The 22,497-nt window shown below is 49.0% G+C and overlaps 1 protein-coding gene across 1 annotated transcript; it reads left to right on the top strand.

Annotated features, from left to right (window-relative positions):
* The first annotated feature begins 669 nt into the window (after positions 1 to 669).
* FAM83C (family with sequence similarity 83 member C) lies at positions 670 to 21,882 on the top strand. Its single transcript, XM_037403315.1, has 4 exons — positions 670 to 1,600; positions 8,684 to 8,851; positions 13,212 to 13,336; positions 20,553 to 21,882. Exons 1-4 carry the CDS (start codon positions 923 to 925, stop codon positions 21,484 to 21,486), a joined length of 1,905 nt encoding a protein of 634 aa, XP_037259212.1. The 5' UTR covers positions 670 to 922; the 3' UTR covers positions 21,487 to 21,882.
* Positions 21,883 to 22,497: the final 615 nt, after the last annotated feature.

Below are 22,497 nucleotides of genomic sequence, written 5' to 3'. Positions count from 1 at the left end.
TTCAGTAGCTCCAGGGTAAGTCGGCTGAAGGGGGTGGGGGAGGTTGGCGTTGCAGTCTGGGGACACCCGGGTGCTTCTGCTGTGCAATTTTTCATGTCCTGCATTGTGTTCTGGGTGGTGTGTTCCTAACGTGGCATTTTCAATCACTTATTAATGTCTGCCTGTGTTGTTTCTCCAAAAATAGCTCCGTGGTGCTTTTGGGAAGCTGGAGTTAACTAATCCCAAAACACACAGCATGTGGACAGTGTTGTCATTCGTGTGGCACCAGACTCATAAGTCTGAAGGTCCCGTCCTAGAAGGATTTCCAGGGAGATGCTAGAAGGCCCCATGAGCTATTATTGCTCATGCCTGCGGTATCTAATGACGTGAGCTGTGCTAAGATTCCTGCTGTGCTTCGTATGCACACTGTGAGCCTGTGATATTAAAAAAGATGGTGTTTTGGCTTCTCTGCTGGGTGCCAGTCTAGCAGAGCCTGGGCTCCCCCAAAAATGTCAAGGAGGAGCATTAGCTATGGTTCAGGGATGATTAAGTTTCTTGGCCAAGTCTGATTACCCACTTGGGATATTTGTATTTCATTATAACTGACACTGAGACACATGTTTGATTTGGAACAAATTTCAAGCAGGAACAAGTTTCAGCATCTGCATTTCCACGGTGAGCACAGTGAGGGACAGAACAGGTTAGAGCCTGCTTGGCTGAGGGTGGGGAGCTCTCGGCAGGGAAGGGAGGGCAGGACCTGCATCAGGTACAGGGAGAGGGAAGGAGTACCTTGAGGAGCTGATCTTCCTCCCCTTGCAAAAGGGGTGCTCTGAGCTCCCAGTGTCAGGTGTGTGTCTGAGGGAGCCGGTAAGAGCCAGCTCCTCCCCAGAGTGGGAGGCTGTGCCTACCTGGTGATTAACTCCCCGGCGGAGGAGTGCAGCTCATGCTGAGTCCTGAAGGAACCAGCTGGGAGGAGCCCCGGAGCGCAAGAGGGCCAGAAGAGACCTGGAGTCAGACAGGACTAATCCGGGTGGAGAGGCACTTCTTAGCATCAACAGCTCTGGTCATGTTCAACTACCTGGCGGTAGAGGTGAGACCCCAGTTCCACCGTAGCTATGGGGGCCAGCAAGGGGTGTCTGGGCCACTGAAGAGCCGCCTGGAGCAGCTGAAGAAGCCGTGGTGGAGGGAGCCCACCCCACTGGTGCTCCAGCACAGTGAAACAGCCAGGCTTGCCATAGACGCCTTTCTTGAGCAGGGGGAACGCGGCTACCTGAGTGCCATCGCTGAGGAACGGGAGCTGCCTTTTCTTTCCACCCTGGACATGGAATATATGAGCCATCAGAGAAACCAAAGCTTTCCAGATCCCAGCTCAACGAAAGACAAAGAGGCTGACCCTGGCAGCGCGGACACTGGGGACGGGTCCTCCCTCAGCTCTGAACTAACATCTGGCACCTACTTTCCACTCATGTCTGATGTGCACCCTCCAGAGCTGGAGCTGGGGTGGCCAGGGGCACCACTGCTCACAGTGTCTGGCCAGACTCAAGCCACTGTGATTTTCCAAAGAAACAAAGCTAACAGCATTAAGGATTTGCTCCGTTCTCTGATCAGCCGGGCACGGACGGTACGTATAGAGCTGTGTCCCTTTAGTGGGGTCTTGTGCCGCAGCACCCAAGTGCTGGTGGCCGGTCCCACAGCTGTACTCCACATGCTCCAGGTTGTTGCTGCTCTCTAGATGTCTGGCATGATGCGATTGCTTTTTCTGTACCAGACCTGTAACTGTCACTGCTCCTTTCTTTTCCTGTAATTTCTTTCCGCCTGGGATTTCAGGTAGACAGGCAGTGCCCTGGGAGGCACCCTGGGTCTGTGTTTGCGGGAACGCTGAGCACGGGACGAAGCCCAGAGCGAGCGAGTGGCAGAGTGTGCAGCATTAACGCTCAGCGGTGCTCAGCGCCTGAGCGCCAGCCAGCCCTTCTGCCCCCGCCAGCCAGCCTGCTCCTCCAGGGCTTGTCTTGGCCCCTGGCCACCACGTTAAGCAGGACAAGAGGATACCACTGGTGAGGTGCTGTGGGAGAACATAGGACCTGAGTAAACTTGTGGGACTGAAAATCCCTGCCTGTGGTTTGAAGTAGGTTAGCATACATCATCCCATCTGCTAGACCTGGCGTCTGCATCTCTCTGAAGATGAGTAAGATCAGCCCGTTCTGCCCCATCGCACAGTTTCTGCCGGGTAGAGGTTGCTAACCCTCGGATGTAATAAAAATTGGACAACCACAATGGATTTACTCATTGTGCTCCTTCTTATTCCTTTTTGCTTTGATGCTATACTGGGTACTAAAGCAGCAGCTTGGACAACTGTTTCTCAGGTGCGTTTTCAGCTTTTATTGTCTTTGTCCTTTTTATTGTTCTTTGCATCTGTTCCATGTTTGTTTTCTTTTGTAGTATTTCATTTCAATAGTGTGACGATACTGAGTAAACTTCTAGTGCAAAGTCCACTTTTAGCCAGTGAACTTCTAGGCCATTTCTCTTATCATTCCAGTAGGGTTTTTTATTTATCTTTAAAGTCACTCCTTTTATTCATTACTGCCTAGTGCGGAAAGCAGGAGATAAAGAATTGTTAAGCCCAGACTTCAGCTGTGTCAAGAGCACAAGCTGTTTCCAGGTGGACTGAGCCAAAGTTTTATCTTCTGTCCCCATCTGCAGTGCTGAGCAAAGTTACATTGGCCTCAGCAGATGAAACTGCAGTCCTGCAACAGCTCAGCTTGCTGTGCAGCATCACAACATCATCGAAGAACCACATATCATTGAAATTTGGGTGTGATATGAGGCAAATGGGGATCTTTTACCCTTTTGTCAAAAAGACGACCGTTTTGCCACGTAAGCTGCTGCTCAGTTGTAACCAGCTATTGCCTAATGCCCATACTTCTACTGCACCTTTGTAGGCAAATAGGAGAAGTTTTGTCCAGGAAGTGACAAAAAGCTTTGTTTGTCCTTGCAGGCAGCTGATTTATGATATCTTAAATGGTCTGAGAAGTCCTGTGACAATTCCTGCATCCTTTTCAGCAATGGGCATTAAGACTTAGTCATGGCAGAATGCACAAAGTAAATGACTAGCAGGAAATGTCCCCTTGGCACTTAGCATGTGTCCCAAATCGCTGATAATATTATATTATAATCCTTTAAACCACATGAAAAACATCTTGCTGCTTTCTCAGTTCACGGGAGCTTCGCTGTTGCTGCAGGGAGGGTGCCCAGGCAGTAGGTGCTTTATTGTACTTTAAGTACGTTTTGAGTTTTTATGCTTTTTTTGCTTGGCCTGAAAAAGCACTGACAGTCTTCAGCCCTTTATGTTCAAGCTGGGGATTTTCACGCAGCGTTTTTGACTGTTGCATGAAACAGGAGAATGAGTTTTCAACCATCATATTGGTTTATTACTGGTGTTTTATTGGCTTCTAGGTTAGCAGCTCTGGCCAGGGCTTCCCATGATTCACTGTGTGATTGATGGCAGTTCCAGCTCATTTACAATCCCAGCTGCACACCTTTAAGTAGTTACTGAGTCATTTTGCTCATCAAACCATCAAAAAAAGATGCTACCTGTATGTTTTTTAATGACAAAAGAGCAACCAGAGGTAAAAACATCTTTTGCTTGAAGTACCAGTAGCAACTGTGTGGAGAACCACTTTTTTGCTTCTCAACAGCTGTTTCTGCATTTAAAATATTTTCTCCACTAGACTTTAAGTGCTCATCATATATCCCTCCTTTAGAGTGTTTTCCCTCCTGCATGCTTACAGCTAACATAGAAGGGGGCCGCAGTGCTGGTGGGATGTGGGAAGGATGTTGAGATCTCTGAATGCTTTTCCTGGGTCCTGTAGGCAGGAAGGCGTGTGCCTTGAAATGTTGTTTGCTGTTTTCTCCTGTACAGTCATACAGAACAACATCAGCTGACATATTTTGCAACAGCGTATTTGTACTGACAAATGAGCAAAAAGAGCATTTGTTTTATTGGTACCTTTTGCTTCTGTGGTTTATCTTTCTACTTTGCTGTATTTAACCAGCTGTCTTTGAAGATGTATTTTCAGATTTGAGCTTTTCTCTTTGCAGACATAAGAAGATGCAGCACAGCCACACCTTAGCCCTCATTTGATAATACTATTACTATTTTACTTTTCTTGGATGAGCTCCAATCAATTTTGAACCATGCTGCTTCTTTCACCCTTCTTGTACAACTCTTGACACTGGCTGGGGGTCTGCATTTATGTGCAATTGTAGAAGGGTTGCTGATGGTCCCCAAGAGAAGCATTGTATCGCTTCAAATGGCAACACTTAGGTAATGACCAAAACCACACTGCTATTGGCAAATACCAGTAAAACCAGCTGTGCTGGTTAGAAACCAGACAGATGGCAACCCCAATGGGGTGCTGGTAAGTGCTGTAATTCCCGAAGTGATGACTGCAGTAATTGCTGAATTGTGAGTTTCCAGAAGTGGATTTAGAAATGTCATGATTTAACCCTACAATGGCAAGGTGTGAATTTTCTAGAGCCTGTGGGGCAGCTGTGTCTGTGCAATGTCCTGACCCCCGAGGCTGTGCCATGGGCTCGGGGGCCGTGATTGGCATGGTGAGGAACAGGGATGCTCTGAGCCTGCCCCAGGCTTGCAGCTCCCACCACTGAGACCGAGGGGCTGGAGGCACTGGGTCTGTCACGCCAGGCTGCCGTAGATGCCTAAGGCTTTTGAATGTAGACATGAGCTGTCAGGAGCCTGCACTGGAGGTGGGCCTTGGGGTACCTAACTTTGCTGCTTTACAGAGCTGTTGGAAATTATGCTTGAGGCTTTAGCCCTCCCTTTTGTGACAGTATGTTCTTAGGAGGCTTCAAGGGGAAGGCTTCCAGGGCTGTCTTCCCCCAAAACCTCTTGGCTTTGAGGCTGAGCAGCTGTTACAGTAAGAGCTGCCTGCTTTGCTTACCGAGCAGATATGGTGACTGAGTGGCCCTTATGGCTGTCCCGTGGCACCCGTGCTTAGAGTGACCAGCCCCACCGTGGGCACCTGCACCTCTACCACGCAAGGCTGAGGCAGAGCACAACCTCCGCGCCCCCCGCCGCAGTGCCCCTCGCCGCAGGCTGCAGTGCGTGTGGGTTGCCAGCCTTCCTGCCCGACATCAGCTGTGGGTGCTTGGCAGCACCACCAGGAGCCAGATCCCCCAGATCTGCCCAGATATGGGGATCCTGGCAGCGAGGAGGCCGTGAGCAGCACTAGTCTGTTCTGCCTCCTGATGCCAAGCAAGTTTCAAAAAGTCTGAAAAACATGAGTCTGACTGTCCCCCAGAGCTCCACCCGGCCTGCACAAGCGGGCGTCCCTCTGCCTGGGCGCCTGCTGCCGTGCTGGCGCGGGGTGCCCCAGGGCTGCTGGGAGGTGCAGCTCTGCGCCCAGCCCAGGGCCGGCAGTGCCGGGGTGACGGGCACATGCCATGCACAGCCCTGTGCTGCCTGTCAGCCCCGTCGCCCTCAGCCAGCGCTTAGGTCAAGCAGCAGCCCGGGACTCTGCTAAAGCCTGTGAGCGCTGGTGGAGAACAGCAAGGGCGTGCAGAGCAGTGGGCGCCGGCAGTGCCTGTGAACACGTGGGGGCTGGGGACGCAGGAGCGTCAGTCTCTCTTGACTCCATCACACCGACCTCCCAAGCCAAGCTTAAATTGTCCTCAGGGCCAAGCCTGCCTAAGCATGGGATGAGCTGGAATATCGTGAGGCCAGTGTGGCCAAGAGGGACTTGCCCGAGGCCTTACGCAAGGTTTGGGCTATAGTGTTTTCTTGGTGCTTCATCATTAGAGGACGGGTGGCCCATCAGAGTCATTTGGCTAAATTTCCTTTGGTCTTTGGCTGAAGGCCAGTGTGGAGATGGTAAAGTCCTGCTTTTTTGTGGGGGTCTCAGCGGTACCTAATGCCGATACCCACACAGCAACATTGGTCTGGGAAGTTGAAGGTGCTTCTGACCGTTTCAGAGCTCTTCCAGTGCTGACTGCTGCCCGAGCCGGATAGGCACATCTCGGGACGGGAGAGGCGTCTGCCAGAGCTGCCTTCTGGGAAGACAACATTGATGAGGGCTACAAAAGAGGTGGCCTTCGGAGTCAGGCTCCGAAGCCTGTATCTCCCAGGACCAGGGTGAGAGGGTAGAGATGTGGGTTTGGCCTCGGGGCAGTAGGAATGTTTTTAGCCCTTGGTGACAGCTGCCTTGTGTCTCATGTGGACGTCTGGGACTAAACCAGCCTCCAGGAAGCTGGTGGGCTGGGCCTGGGGTCCTCTGCAAGATGTGGAGGACCAATGACACTGTGTAAGGCATCATTGCGGAGATGGTCTTGGGGGACAAATCAAGTGGAACCAAGAAATCTTCTCCACCTGCAAAAGGGATAAATGCCCAAGGGAGCAGGAAGCAGCCTGTGTTGGCACTGCTGCCCTCCTGTGCCACGGCTGCGGTGCAGAGGGTCTCCCATGGGGTGCACAGGCACCGGGCACCGACAGGAGCCAGCTTGCAGGCGAATGGCTGGGAGCAGAGCGCTGGGGAGCTAATGGGGCCCCGCTCTGCCCCTGCAGCTGCCTCTTCACTCAGCACCTCAGCCATGGGTATGAGCCTGGAAACAGGCAGTTTATTAAAGAAACAGCAGAAGAGCCACTGGGCAGCAGGCAGTCTGGGGCCAGCGTGCCAGGCTGGAGCAGAGATGCAAGCCTGTCCCTGCATCCAAGGACAGTGATACTTGGAGCTCCTCTATTCTTTTATGAAGCAATTCCAGGTCAGACCCGTGAATGTGATTCAGCCTGTTCCTATTTAAAGCTTGAACCACGGTGCACGTCAACCTCACTGCTGTCCTCTGCCCTTAACTCTTTGTTTGAAGGGAAGCAGCTGAGCAGACGCGGCAGAGGAAAGCTCACCCTGCGTGGTCTGTGCTGTACAGTGATGTGCACCGTGGAGAACTGTGTTCTGGCCATGCTCTACCACAGGCAGACCAGGTGTTTAAAAACAGGATTCCTATCTCATCACAGGGTGTATGATGAGAAGCAAAAGAAACTGTCACGCATTTTGAGTGCAAGATGTAGCGCAAGGCATGAACGTGGATAAAGTAGGCCATTGGAGCTTCACTCCAGCTCGCTGCTTTTTGGGCCATCTTTATTTGGGCATCCTCTACTAGACGCAGAAACTGAAAATTGGAGTAGTGCACAGAACCTTACAAGTACCAAACAGTTACCTTATTATATACACGCTTGCCTGATAAGATATGGTAAAGACTGACACTGAAGTGTTTGGACAGTAGCTCCATTACTTATGCAGCTTTTGCAGCGAAGCTGGCCTGTTGGTAAACCCTTCACTGCTTTACCTTTTCAGTCCCCCATGTGTTTGTATCCTCCGTGAGTTCTCCGTGCTAACTGTGAGTGGCTCAGGGTCTGAGTCACCAGGTTGCTCCGCAAGCACCCTTGAGGGAAGCGCGTCCGCCCTGACTCGTCACCCAGCTGGGCTGGTGCTCTCCTGCCTGCTCCGAGGTGTTCCCCCAACTTCTGTCACGAAGGGTGATGGCAGCAGATGGATCCCAGTGGTCTCTGCCAGCCCCAAATAATGGGCGCCTTGGTGTCTGCTGGCAGCCTCCCTCTGTGAGGGCAGTGACACAGCTTCTCCAGTCACAGCTTCATCTATTTATGGCTGATTTCCCCGCATCTGTTGTTCTCATTGCAGGTCATGCTGTACCTTGAATTTTCTAGTTCTGGGTCAGCTCACTTGTAGTAGGTACTGGTCATGACCTATCTTCCATTTTCTGTATTTTCCTTCCAGTTTTTGAAGAATTCATTTAGCCAAGAGGGTCTGCTGCCTCCCATCCCATCGCCACAGCAAGGAGGGTTGCCATGGCCGCCTTCAATCTCATTCTTTAAAAAACTGGCAATCTCTTTAAAATTCTTTTCCTTTTAAAAACCCCTCCCTTGCAGACCTTGCCTTGCAAGTCTTCAGTTTGAGGCAGATTTTCTTGAAAAAAAGATACTTTTTTCCCTGATAATGTTAGTGTTATTCCTTCTTCCTACTCTCAGTTTTCATTCCTGTCACTTGCATCCCAGGCTGCATCAGCAGGAGTGCTGCCCGCAGGGAAAGGGAAGGGATCCTTCCTGTACACGATGTTCTGCCGTTTTGCCTAGTCACCCCTGGGATGTAATCTTGGAACAAGGACATGTACATACTTGATCAGGATACCTTCTCCCTTACCTGGCAGTGTGTCCTTCCTGAAAAAAATGATACTTCTTTGTATTAACCTGCTAGTCATCTGCAGAGTCACTCATACTGATGGAATAATGATTTTGGTCGGTCTCAGCTCTTCTGTTTATGTGCTGTGTTTCTGGTGTATTTGCTTAAGGCAACACATACTTGTTGCAGCAGTGGTACTTGGAGCCTGTGCACATGCATTGCCCTCTCAGCTATTTGGTTGTACGAATGGCAGCTGAGATGGGAGGCTGCTGGATGGGGAATATCTTCGTAGTTATTAACACTAGTGTTACCTGCCATGGTGGGGGAAAGGCTGTTAAACACAAAGGTGTAGAAGCAATCTCCACTCATGTGGCCACAGACACTCAGTAACACAGATTTGAACACTTAACTCATAGCTGAAAGCACAATTCACTTGGGCATGAGATTTCAACAGTCTCTTATTCCCCCCTCCCCCTCCCTTTTCTCCTGACTAGGTGATAGCGATTGTGATGGACCTGTTTACAGACATGGAAATATTGTGTGACCTGCTGGAGGCCTCGAGCAGACGGCACGTCCCCGTTTACCTGATCCTGGATGAAGAGTACTTGAAGCATTTTGTGGAAATGTGCAACAAAATGGCTCTTACTCAGGACAATTTCCCAGTAAGTTTTCAGTCACACACTGGATATGATAAATGGGTCTTGGAATCGATAAAAAATGTGTACCCTTTGTTCTGTTCCCTCTGCCTGGTCCCTAGGACCTACCCCTTCTCCCAGTGTCCCAGGCTAAGAAACTGTGGCTGTTTGGTTTAGGAAATCGAGATCTGTCTGGAAGCGCAGAGGAAGGAGTGGAGAAGACTCCTAGTCCCGTATCTTCATGTTTTGTGGTCCTCATGTCAGTTTTACACACAAGAAGCGTGGGCTCAAGGCCAGTAAGATGCAGTGCGTTACTGAACGCTTTGCTGGTCTGGTGCAGGCAGAAACCAGAAAACTTAAGTTCATGTGGACCTGTATCGTCCCCTCTCCTTGTCCCCTCTCAGCCCTTGCTCTGGGACATAGGACTGCAAGACCTGAATTGCTCATTGTTCAGGTCCCTGAGCTCAGGTTAGGTTCTGGCCGGAGCCGCTGCAGTGCAATAGCTGGGTGGGGAAGGGGAGCGGCGATTCCCCTCCGATGTCCTGGTGAAAAACCTGCCGCGTCCTCCCCTGCTGCGCTGCCTTGGTGCAAACCAGGTGTCGGAAGCCTGAGGGTAAGATCTCCTGTTAGCCCTTGCGACTGAGTTGTGGGTTCATGAGGGGGTTGTGAAGAGCCCAGTTCCCCACTTGGTGGGGTGCTCATCAGCACTGGTGTGTGGTGCTCACAGCAGGTGAACAAAAACTAACGTGTCACTGTGACAAGCTCTCTTGGGAACGTGCAGACTCAGAAACACACCCCGGTACCTTGCCGCTGCCCACGCAGCCTTTGTGGGTACTGCCTGTCAGTGGGAGTTGGGGTTTTGTTGTCATTTGTTAGTCCTGCAAGGCCAGCAGTCTGTGCTCCTTCACTGGGTGCACAGGATTCCCTGGAGGACTGATTCTCTTCCAGCCACCGATTTCATAGATTTCCCCTTTATCTTAGTGGCAAATGCTTGGAAATTACCCAGTTACCTCAAAACCATTCTTAACTAAAAAACAGGCTAGAGAAGAGAACACACACACACACAAAAAAAAAAAGTTTTATGGCGTTCAGAAAAGATGCAGTTAAAAATGTCTTCATTTCCCCTCATTTTTAACCTCTCTACACAAAGATAATTTAGAGAGGCGTCCTTCCTCCCTCATGTTGCTGTTGCTCTGCCCTTTCTCGCTTCTCACAAGCCAGACCCATTTTATCCTGCCTCTTGAGATGGCAACTGTTAGGGAAAACTGCTTCACGCTGGTGCGTGTTTGCTTTCATGAAGAACTGCATCACTGAAGTCACCTGGTAGCTCCAGATTAATGCCACCTCCCCAAAATTTATTTTATTTGCTTCTTATCCAAGAGCCTGGCTATTGTTTTTAATTAAAATTAGAATGAGTTTGCGTCCATGGAGATGTCTATGTCTCTTTGTTAGACCTGATGTCATGTCTTGTGCTTGAATGGCTAATTAACACTTTGCCTCTGCCATTCAGTGACTCATTGGCAGGTCTCACTGTGAAGTGCCTCTTAAACTGATGCCTCTCGACCAGCACGTTAACGTATGTGCTTGATATTCACATCTAAGTGGAATGACTGTACATGTCTTGTTCCTGGCCCTGAGTTGTGACAGGATGTTATGGTAAATCTCCATTTGGAATAATTGGTGACAATTTGGGGCTTAGTGGGGAATTTGGGGCAATTGCCCCTCCAGCATCTTGCTCCTAAGAACATTGCGTGAGCCTGCTGGCGTCAAATCCTGGTGCTGAACTTCAGCAAACCCCGCTGTGGTGGTCGGGCGTTGGCAGCGGTCGCAGCAGAAGGCTTCGCTGTCAGGTATTTCCAAGTGGCCATCTGCTGAACTTAAATCTGCTGCCTAAATCGAGTGAGACCAGTACACAGTAGTCCGGCTTTTCTGCAAGGCTGCAGGATTCTCATCTTGTTTGGGCAATTCAGGGACTGGATTGCCAAGAGGAAGAAGAGGATGGAAAAAATGAGCCACATACCAGAAAGTCGCCCAGCCTCAGAAAGGACGAATGCAGTGATGCAATACTGTGGCAACGAATCTGTGGGATACCCCTTACCTGAAGTGTGTTTGACTTCCCTGGAGGGGGAGGTGAAGCTCCTCCCTGTGAGAACTAGTTTTACTGAAACCTCAGCACCGGAAGGAAAGAATCCCTGCACTGATTGGCAACAGGATTTGATGAACGCCTCCCCAGGCGTCCAGGGTATCTTGCTCTGTATCAGCAAATTGTGGTGGCATTTCAGGAGAATCATAGGTTAGTGCAGGTTGGCAGGGACCACAGGCAGTCTCATCCAACCTCCTGCTCAAAGCAGTGTCACCTGTGAGGTCAGAGGTAGTTGCTCAGGGCCCTGCCTGGTCTAGTCTTGAAAATCTCCAAGCACGGAGATGTCACAGCATCTTGTTCCAATGCATAACTGTCCTTACAGGGAAAGTTTCTCCCTTCTCCTAAGGGACAGATAAAGACACATCCTGGGACACAGAAGGCAACAAGTGAGATCTGCAGTGCAAGGATTGTGAACCTTCAGCTCTGTCCCTGCTAGAAGTTTCCATGAACTCAAGCCTGGACAAGTACTTGGAGAAGAGGTCCAGGTGGGCTTCCCGCTAAGACAGACCACAAGAGGCTCAGGAAATGCCCTGAGCAGAGAACAGGCAGCAGCAGCAGCGGGGGCAGCACCAAGAGGCGATCACCTTCATCCTGCTCTTCCCCCGCTGCCGGCTGTGAGCGAGGGACAGCAGGTCGGCGGGACCCGATCTGGAGGAGACCTGCTGCTGTGCTGAAGCCCTGAAGGCAATGGTGCCCCTTGCAGGGGTGGGGGGGCAATGGTGCCCCTTGCACAGGTGGAGGGGCTCCCTCAGCACAACGTGAGAGCCCAGCTCCCCCACCCTGCCACACTGAGCTCCGCAGATGTTTCTGGAAGACGCCTCCTGCCCGCGGGGGTGGAAGAGGAAAGCTGCCAGGAATGGAGCCTCCTGCCGCGGGGCAGCTGCCTCTGGCTCCTCAGGCCGAGGCACAACTTGGGTGCCGTGAGCCCCGCACGATGCCAGACCTAGGGTGAGCGTCGCTGGCTGCGTGCTCACCCGCCTGGGAGGCCAGTGGGAGAAGGGGCGGCAGCCGTGCCCTGGAGCAGCCCTGGGGGCGGCGGGGGCGGGGGTCTGCACCTTGCGGAGCTGTAGGCAAACCGCCACTATTCATGCTTGTCTTTTGTCTGCAGCACTGGCCATCACCCACCGCGCTGGCATGGTGGAGGGAAGCTGCCGCCCCCACCAGCAGCGCCCACTGGCCACAGATGGCCAGACGTCCTCGGCGGCCCGTGCAGCCCTACCGGTGGCCACGGCTCTTCATCCTTTACGGGGCTGATGCTAGGCAGGGGCGAGCTGCCCACCAAGGGACCTGTCGGGCCAAACACGGGCGGTGGCGGTTTGTGTTGCGCTTGGGGTGCCAGCGCCGCTGGTGATGGGAGCTGGCCCGGAGGGGCACCGGGGGTGGCAGCCCGGCGCAGGGGCTGCCTCAGGGGTGGTGATTTACACATGAGATGTTTTGTTTGGCACTCTGTCATATAGATCAGGCCAGTAACTGTCTCCGGTGGCTGTTCTCTTCTGCCTGCCCCAGCTGAGGTGCAAATAACTTTTATTAGGGGCAAACCCCTCAGATTACAAAAAAGGCTCCTGCTGGATACCGAGAGCCTTCTTTCCCTTTTTGTACTGGGGAGTCTGTTTTACAAGCTGAAGTTGTATCAGACCAGCTTTTTGCCATCTTTAAAACAGATGAGGATCAGCTCTGTTTCACCTGAGTACAGCAGATGAAAATTTTTATAAAATTCTTAAGTATACTGATAAAAGGCAATTCTTAAAATGTAGGCATACCTTTCTGTAAATCTTTTTTACTGAACGATATTTTAGTTTTAAGAAGCCTGTCACTGCATAAAAGCAGAACAGCACATTCCATTGATTAGAAACTGGCTAGTTGTTACGGGTCAAAATTTACTTTAAATGCAGACCCATAAGGTAGTACAGTTAGTTGAATATTATCAATGATCTGGAAGAAATTGTGTAGTCCTACATGCTTCAGAAATGATCTGTAGGCTCATAGGATTCTCCAGATTTTTTTCAAACCGATATTTGTACCTAAGTGCAACTTTTTAATATTTGTTGGCATTTTTATCTCATAACAGCAGAGAGTGTGACAAAATATTTGGTATGTAGAAGCCAAGAAATACCTGATGCCTTGCTGCGTTCTACCCCTGGGAGCAGAGCTCTGCTCAAGGGAGTCCATCAGTGGTGCATAAGGGAACATTTCAGTTTAGTTCAGTATGCGTCCCCTTGCCAACCCTGCTCTCTTTGGTTTCAGAACATGCGCATAAGATGTCTGAGCGGAGACACATACTACAGCAAAGCAGGCAAGAAATTTGCAGGCCAGGTTCTGCAGAAGTTTATCCTGATTGACTGTGACCAAGTTCTTGCTGGTACATACAGGTAAGAAAAAGTAGCAACTACTGTGACAAAGACTGGTGACACTGAGAAAATACTTATTACCGAAATACTGAATAATGTAGCTCATTATTTTTTTTCTCCACAATAATGATACACTGGTTTTCCTCTTCATTTCCCCTTATAAATGTCAGGTTTCCTTTTGGTGCTTTATGTTCTCCTGCTCCCCCCTTTTGCTCTTACCTTGTTTAGCTTTCAGATAGCATTAACTGCTCATCTGCCAGCATTGATGCTTCCTGGACACATCTGTCTGTGAGTACTGCTTCATTCCTTAAAAATGTAAAAAATGTTGGACCAGGTCAGGTGCTGCTCCACCTGGCCGAGGTTCCGGCTCCCGCTGATGCTGTGTAGGGTGAGCCACCCCAGCTGCTCCCCGTGGGCTCCTTCCCTCCACCGCATGCGCCGCTGTTGCATACATCCCCCTTACTCCCTTCAGCATCTGTTCGGTACTGATTGCCCCTGAATTAGCCCGAATTCATTGTCTGTTCTAAACCAATTTCCTACTAATTTCATGAACCACCCCTGGTTCTAGTGCTGCAGGCTGGTGCAACAGCTGCCCTACATCCAGCTAGGGTATTGCTTTCCCGATGTTCTAAGCCTCCACCTCAGCCACCCTCCCTGCCCTTTTCTTATCTAAAGCAAAGACCTCAGCCTTTTCAGTCTCCCCTCATATGGCAGCTCCTGCGTCTCTGGGTCATTTTAATTGTCTTTCCCTGCACCCTCTCTGACCTCACAGTGCCTTCGTGAGATGCCAGGACTGGAGCCCCATGCAGCCCCAAGAAGCGGCTGCACCAGCATGTTACAGGGGGTCAAACCGCCGCTCTCTGCACTGTTATTACCGTGGTGCTGGTGGTGGCCAGCGTTCATTGCATTGTTTAGCTGCCATTGCATGCTGAGCTGATGATTTCAGAGAACTGCTGACTGTGATTCTGAGCTTCTTCCTGAGCTGTTCCAGGTTTAGTGTCACACAGGCCTGACACAGAACATTTTCCCCTCTGGGTGCACCACATTTTCCTACCCTGAAGTTCATCTGCCACATATTTGTCCACTTGCTCAGTTGTGTAAGGTCCTTCTGGATTTCCTCTTTTTTTCGGCGAAGTATTCAGTCACCAGAAGGAATCTTGGCAGACGTGGGGATTTCACTGCACCCCCTCCATGCCTGGGTCACCGATGGATGAGAAACAGTCTCTGGAGCCTCATGCTGACTCTACCCATGCGGAAAAATTACCGTCAAGCGCTGATTTGCATTCTGTGCTTTCACCAGCTCTCGGTCCATAACAAGACCTTTCCTCCATGTCTGTGGCAAGTTAAGTTTGTTAAAAGGCTTTGGTGTAGCACCCTGTCAAAGGCTGTTTGAAACCCCCAAAAAAGGTATGTGCCCGGGTCCCTCACCTGTGTGCTCGCTGGCTCCCTGACCAAATGCCAGCGGGTCTGTGAGGCAGGGCTTGCCTTTATAGTAGCCCTGCCGGCTTTTTTCCAAGAGGCTGTGCTCCTCCATGCTGTCAGTAATCTTGTTCTTCATGGCACACTCTGCCATGTCCCAGGGTGGAGGTCAGCTCCAGTGCTATGTGGGCCTCAAGATCATGGCCAGAGCCCTCTCTGTAGATGGAACCATGCTGGGAACCTCCCAGTCCTCAGCAAAGGAGTCTAGAGTGGCCCTGGTACACGGGAGTGAAGCACGTCTCAGTGTCACCAGCATTAGCCATGGATGCAAAAAATTCATCGAGGTTCTCTGCTATGCTCTTGCCATCACCGAATGCCCCTTTTGACCTAGAGATCTCAAATGGACCCGCCAGTTCCTGAACTGCCAGTACAGCAGTTCTGAGCAACCTACAAGGTGTAGTCATCTTGGGGTTTTGGACTGCTCCTTTTCAGCTCTTTTTCACTAACTGCTGCGTTCTTACATAGTTACTTTTCTTAAAATGGAATATCCAGGTGCTGCATTTATTTAGATTGCTCTTTCCCACCACAGAGTTAAAATTGTGTTGTACGCTTTATTGCAATTGGGCTCTTCCCTTCTAACTCGGGAACAGTCTTATGCATCATTCCAGACCACATCCTGAATAGCATCTTTTCTTGTGGGTCTAACAATTTAGGCTAGTTAATTCTGGCAAGTAATCATTTATTGCTTCCACAAAGTTTTTCTCCACAGCTCATCTCAGTGAAGCATTAACCTAGTACGTATATGAGTGGATGAAATCTCCCGCTGTTACTACCGTTCCTAATTTTGCAGCCTCTGTAATCTCAGTCAACATTGTCTGATCACTGTCACTGTTCTGATCAGAGGGTCACGAGTACTATTGTTGCGCTATGTTTTTATTACTAGATTCTGAGTTTTTCACCTACAGATCTTCCCCAGAGTATTTTCATGCTGTTGCACATCATATTGTCTTTCACAAACAGTGTAACCCCCCAGGACAGACTGTTCTGATGTTTCTGTGAATTTTGTGCCCTGGCAATACTTTATTCTCCTTCCACCAGCTCTGCTTGAACACTGTTCTCCCTATCCCTTTTTCTCCCTTTTCCACCTCCCAGCCAGCCCATGCTGGACCCTCAATTTACTGGTGTCCTCATCAGTGCTGTCACTCCGAGCTGCACCTTGTCTTCTGCTTCCGAATCTCCCAGTGTGGAGGTCTCACCTTAGCAAATTCTGGCAGTGAAAAATGAAGTACCTGGTTGAAACTGGTTATGTAGGATCTCTGTCTAAACACTCGGAGAGCAGTGTCTGGTGGCATTTTGACCATCCTGAGACACGTATCTAAAAGCAATGGAGTGAGTCACTGCCTGGAAACATCTGTCCATCTCCACTGACGGCAGGCGTGGGGATGAGTTAACTGGCACCACTCGGTTTTGAGTGGCTAAAACTTGAGTGTGTGTCTGCTGGATTGAACACCACAGCTGGGGGAACATCTTATTCCCCTGTGGCCCAGAGTCAGGGTATTGCTTAAAATGCAGATTCGGGTCAGTTCCTCCGTCTGCTGTGCTGGGGCAGGGGTCTGGGTCTGCAGTGTGCTCTCTTCCTATAGAGCTCTGGGTAGCTGAAACTTCTTGAGTTCTGGAAGATCATTATTCAGTTGAACAGGGCCTTATATCTAATTCTCTGCTGTCGTAGTAAGTACATGATGTTCTGGACTAAAAGAAACAGTCTCTCATTGTGGAATTTGTTCAAAGCGGTCAGAAGCACTTCCACAGGTGAAAATCAGGGAATCTCTACTGGGCATACTGCAGCCTGGTCCTGTACCAGTACAGCAGATACAGGTCACAGTCTGCTGTTGGCCTTTTTGACTAGTGAAGCATGGAAGCGGTCAGTTTTTTGAACTGCCCATGGGAGCCCTGACCTCTTTCCTAGATGTTGATATCCGAGGACTCATCAATATACAGACACAGTCAGGGAGTTTGCAACAGTTTGCATTTATTGACATCGAATTTTGTCTGTTGTTTTGTCACTTATTCACCCCACACCGTAAGATGGTCTTGCAGCTTCTGATTATCCAGGTTTTTTCTGACCACCCACAGCAATTTTGCCATGAGCTCTGACATGGATTGTTTCTACCATTTCTCAGGACTTTCTGAATATGTTGAACAGCAGTGATCCTAGCACAAAACCTGTGGGATTTCAGTGGGTAAATGAAAATAATTGCTAGCATTTGTATCCTATCTTTAATAAACTGTTACTCCTCAGGAGAACAGTCTTTTGTACTCCATTTTTCTGAGAGTCCCTGCTGAATGACCATGTCAAAATCTCTTTGAAAATTCAAGTATCCAGCACCAAGCAGATCAGACGCATCTGTCTGCTGGCTGCCTCCTTCAAAGAAGCGCAAGAGGCTTTTGAGGTATGGCTTCCTTCCACAAAAATATGCTGAGTCTTCAGCATTATGATTATAGTTATTTATGCATCTAATCATTTTACTCTGTATTTGCTTCTACCAGTTTGTTCAGTATGGAAATAAGACTGGCTGGTTTGCAGTTTTCCAGGAGCTCTTAAAAAGGTTTACATTTACTACTTTCCATTCCTCTGCTACTGTGTTCTATTTTAAATGATAGGTTATTCACTGGTTAATAATTGGAAAACTGCTGACTTCCAGTTTTTGAAGGCTGTTTACTTTAATATTTTCCTTTAACTTTGCCTTTTAACTATGGTGACATTTTGGATGTTTTAAATGTCTTTCTTTTGATAGGTACATTTTCTCTGAGACTCTAATATAGCATCTTTAAACAAGCTCCATGCTGCCTCAAGCATTTAACCTTTTTGGTTACTCTTCTAAATTTCTTTTTAATAGCATTCCTCACTTTCTCTTTTAAGTTAAGTATTACTGTTGTGGATTATTTTGGTCCTGAAAGAATATTTCATATGGGTACCTCATGGTTATTTTTTTGCTGAGTGGCCTTGCCAAAGAAACCTTCTGAACTGGTAATGCTATTTCTCTTTTTGTTGGTTTTCTGGTTAGTTTCTCCAAAAAGCAGTCATTTATAGTGTCTAAAATGCAGTTTCTGCAACTCTGCTAGTAATGAGCCCATTCAACATGGCTATAACTGAATCTCCCTCTATTCCTCTGCTTTCTCTGCCACCTTAGCCTCTCAGCACTTCCTTAGCATGGCATATTTCCCACCAGCACTCTGCTCAGAAAGTTCACAGTATAGCCCTAATACTATGCTTTTCCTATTTGAGAGTGGAATTTTAATCCATCAGGAATATTTTTCATTTTTTGATGTATCGTTTACCTTACTTGTATTTTTTGTAACATATTGCACCAGTAACATATCCTCTGTTTGTCCTTTCTGTGTAATTTTTACCCCTGCAGTTATACTGTTCCTTGATTTTCTTGCACACAATAAGTTTCTGAGATGCCTTTTGTGTCAGTCATCATTTCAGCTCAGGTATTTCACAACATCTATCTGGTTTTTTAGCTCATAAAATTTATGTATGCATGTAAACATTTGTATCTGATCTGGTTGACCACCGTCCACTTTTCTAAATGCAGTTTTGTTTGTTCAGATTTTCTTCATTCGTTCTAATCTTTTACCTAAGTGTCATTGATTTCCATCCTGTCCTTACATCAGAATACCATTTTCTTGCTTTTATTGCTAAGGTAAAGTGGTCAATCTCAAACTGTGTGGCCTTCTACACATCACAGCTTTGCTCCAGATTCTGATTTAAAGCCTCCCTATATCTTCTACATTATATTGTGTACAGCAGTCAGGTTTCACGTAGGTTAAGATGGAACCCAGCTTTCTTTATAGAGTCACTATGTTCCTACGGTTTTCCACGTCCCTATGATTCTACCAGCCTTTCCCTAACAGAATTTCCATAACCATGTCCTGAAATGCTCTTTTACTTCTCTGTCCTATTTTATACCTGGGAGGATACACAGACATCGACTAGTGGCTTCTCTGTAGTGCTCCATAACTTAGATTCAAATGCCTCTGCTATCCTTCATCCCAGCGAGCAACTCCCTCTTCATTCTTTGCTGTCATCCTCCCTGAGCATTGAATCATGGAGGACTACATCTGTGTGCTGTCTGTCTCCTGTGGACATCCACACACTTTAGTACCTTCCATACAGCTTGGTTTGTACAGCCTGGGGACGGTGACCACGCGGAGTTACCGGACTCAACATCTCCAGTTCCTCAGAGGATTCAAGCTGAGTGAAAGGATTTTGCATGTCTCGCAGGCCACAATGGGGTTCACACACCCCCAGGATATTTTCTTTTTTCCCCCAATACTGTGACACTACGGATGTATGTTTTCCTTAAGACATACTCTAGCTCTCAGAGCTGCTGCCTACTCATTCTCCAGCCTGTATTTGTGACCTGATTGTGACTGCTTGGAATGTATTTTCTTTGAATATTTTCCTGTTGATCTGCACCCATTTTTTCCAGAACCTTTTTCAAACTCATAACTGTTCAGTCCCTCTCCATTGGACATGACTTGGGAATTTAATGAGTGCAGAGCCTTCCATTACTTACGCTGCTCATGAAGCTATTGCATAGCACCAGAGCCAAGATTCTAGGTCCCTCTGAAGTCTCAATGCATCCTTCCATGCTGACAGTGAATCCAGATGCCTTGTCTCTCCTCATCCTCTCTTCCAGAAGGGTATTTTCCTACTCTGTCTTGGTTATTCAGGTATTCAGTGTCTTTTAATTCTTCAGCTGTAAGAAGAGACTCTTTTTCTCCTCACATGCATGCTCAAATGATGCCCCAAATCCATTTTTAGTCTCTAGCTACATCTCTAGCCATCAGATTCTTTCTTCTTTAAATGCAGTATTACATGTGTGCAGCAAAGGTAGTGTACCTACTGACATTTTCATATGGAACCCCGTATGTTGATACTGTTGTTCTTTATGCTGACATTTTCCTTTATAGTTCTGTAAAAACCCTTCTTATTTTCCAAAATACTCTGGGCAAGCTGAACTCACATATTGCTGCCTATTGGTATGAATCAGGCATGCTTTGGGAGTTTTCTGAATGTTCAGCTCACTGCTCTCACCTGAAACAACTGTAGCAAATTGGTTTAGACCCCTCAACTCGTATGTGTTTATTGATTTAACTATTTCCCTGTAGCTTCCATCTTTAACAGTAAATTTCCTCTAAATGAAGACTAGGAGAAAACAGGATTCATTGAGATATCTAGAAAAAGCAATAATCTGAAATCCTAATTATAATAATATATAGTTATTTAATATTATTCTAGGCACCAGAATAAATAGTATGTTTCTTTGGGCACTTATTTAATGTAACAGAGTGACGGATTTGAAGACATTTACCAGTGCAGCAGGTGAGAGGAGCCTAAGGGCAGGTGGGGCTAGAGCTAAACAGGATCTCGAATAGGAAGCCTCGAGTAAACTTTTGCCAGGTTAGAGAAAAGAGTGCATTTCTAAATGCACTAGAGAAAAGAGGCAGCATTGTCAGCCTGGAAGGGAGTTATGTGGCTGTTCTGGTTGCCTTAGAGGAAATTAAATTTTGCAGCTCAGAATGGAAGATGGTCAAAGTATGACCATTTTAGGGTTGCTCTTCTGTAATTATCTAATGAGCATATTCATCTCTACAAGTAATCTCAGACTTGCATACTTCAGAGAAAGTTTTTAATGACATAAATTGAGTAGCAATACACCACTCAGATGTTAAAATCAGTGCTAGGTATCTTGGCACTCTGTGAGCTGAAGTTACATGTGGGTTTTTTTCTTTTGTTCTTTTTTTTCAGTTTCACCTGGCTTTGCAGCCAAGTCCACACCAGCCTGGTGACCCACTTCCGTGGTCAAATTGTTGCAGAATTTGACAAGGAATTCCGGTACTTGTACGCAGAGTCCAGAGCAGTGACTAGTTTCTGTGTACCAGATCCTGGAACATGCCCCTCTTCTCAGAATACCTCAAACATTGCCAGCTTCCTTTTAAAACCCCCACAGGTGAATGATGCTGAAACCTTGAGCCCCTCCAGCAGCCTTTCCAATGTAAGCATCAGAAGCATAAAAGTGTCTCCCTTTCTGAAAAACTCCAGCTGCAATGTACACCAGGAAAATCAAGATGCAAACTCTGATTCTGGTAATAAGAAGGGGAAGGAAGACACAGCTCTGAAGCCCACCTGCCAGAAGCAGCAAGGAGAACCGCCAGACGCACCAAACAATCCTCCAAATAAACCCACCCCAGCCTTGTATCACAAATCAAATCTCGTGACAGCAAGGACATTCTTGCAGCCAGAGCCTTCCCCTGCCTTGAGCTCCAATAAACCCAGTTATCAAGGGGACAACAGCGGCCACTGCTCCCCGCTAAGACAGGAGCAGATGTTGCAGTCCCTGTCAGAGGGTGCCAGCAGCAACGGGACAAGCACGAAGCAGAAAGGGTCTGCTGCTGCCTCCAGGGAACCGACAGCAGAGAACGACACCCCTTGTTATGGGATGGAAAAACGACAGAGTCCTGGACAAGGAAAATTGGACCTGCTGTCCCCATACAGCCAGCTAAAACGAGAGAAAAAGCCTGTCGTCCCTTGCTATGACAAGCTCCCTGAGGACATGCTGATGGAAAAGAACAGCGTGTATGGGGCTGAGAAGAGAATGACCCTCGGGCACAGTAAGCTGGATCTGATCACCAAGTACAACAAGTTAAAATCTAAACACGTACACAGTCGGTTCGAACTCTGACCTGGGCCTCGAGGTGTCCTTCGGTCTTATTTTCAAGCCGTTGGTTTTCCCCCCTAATCATCGTACCCGGGGCTCGAAATCACAATATGGGTGGCAATTAGTCTTGTTCCTATTAAAAGCTGTCCGTGCTGTTTCTAATATATGCAGATGACTGGTTCAGGTGAGATTAGCAAGCACAGCTCAAATTTTCAGTTACAAGAGTGTGGTGGGAGGCGGGAGATGACAGAAACATAATCCACACCTGTACCCGTGTGGGGAAGAACCATTTTGCCCAGGCTCACAGCAGAACTTGCTACAGCTTGGAGACCGGCCACCGGGGCTTCAGGGTGCCCCTGGGGCATACCGAGCACTCGCCCCCCTGTAGCCACATGCTGCAGGTGAGGTGACCAGAGGTGACACGGGGAGAAATAAAGGTGCTGTTCTGCCGGAAGGAGCTGCGCTGAGTCCCTGCTGGGGAAGTGGGCTGGGCCAGGGCCCCTCTGCACCAGGCTGGCAGCAGGTGGGCGGCACCATGGGGGGGTCACTGTGCGGGTGGCACCTGCACAAAGTGGGGGTCACTGCACGGGTGGTGCCTGCACAGCAGGGGGGTCACTGTGTGAGTGCTGCCTGCACGATGGGGGTCACCACGTGGATGGCACCTGCACAACGCTCCTGCGGGGCACCCGCCGGCACTGACACGGGTCACACCTGGCCACGGGTGGCCCCCAGGCGAGCGGTGTGCTGGGGCGGCACCCGGATGGTGGGGTGACACGTCTGCGGCCAGTGACGCTGCGGGCGGCCAGTGTCAGTGAGAAGGCGGCGCCTGGGCACGGCCCTGCCGCAACGGGACGGGTGTGGGCACGCGGTTGGCAGCGACCCTCGCCGCGCAGCGGGTGCGGGTGGCCTGCGGGGGCGCAGCGGTGGCGGCGGCCCGTACCGGTACCCGCAGGCACGTGGCGGCGGGCGGTGCCCCGGCACGTGCTGTGCCGCAGCGCCCGGGCCTCCCGTGCGGCTGCTCCCTCCCGCGTTCCC

Source organism: Falco rusticolus, chromosome 10 (genome assembly GCF_015220075.1).
Source record: "Falco rusticolus isolate bFalRus1 chromosome 10, bFalRus1.pri, whole genome shotgun sequence".
In the NCBI taxonomy this organism is placed as follows: domain Eukaryota; kingdom Metazoa; phylum Chordata; class Aves; order Falconiformes; family Falconidae; genus Falco; species Falco rusticolus.
Note: the sequence above shows the minus strand (reverse complement) of the source record. Positions and strands in the feature narration are given on the sequence as shown.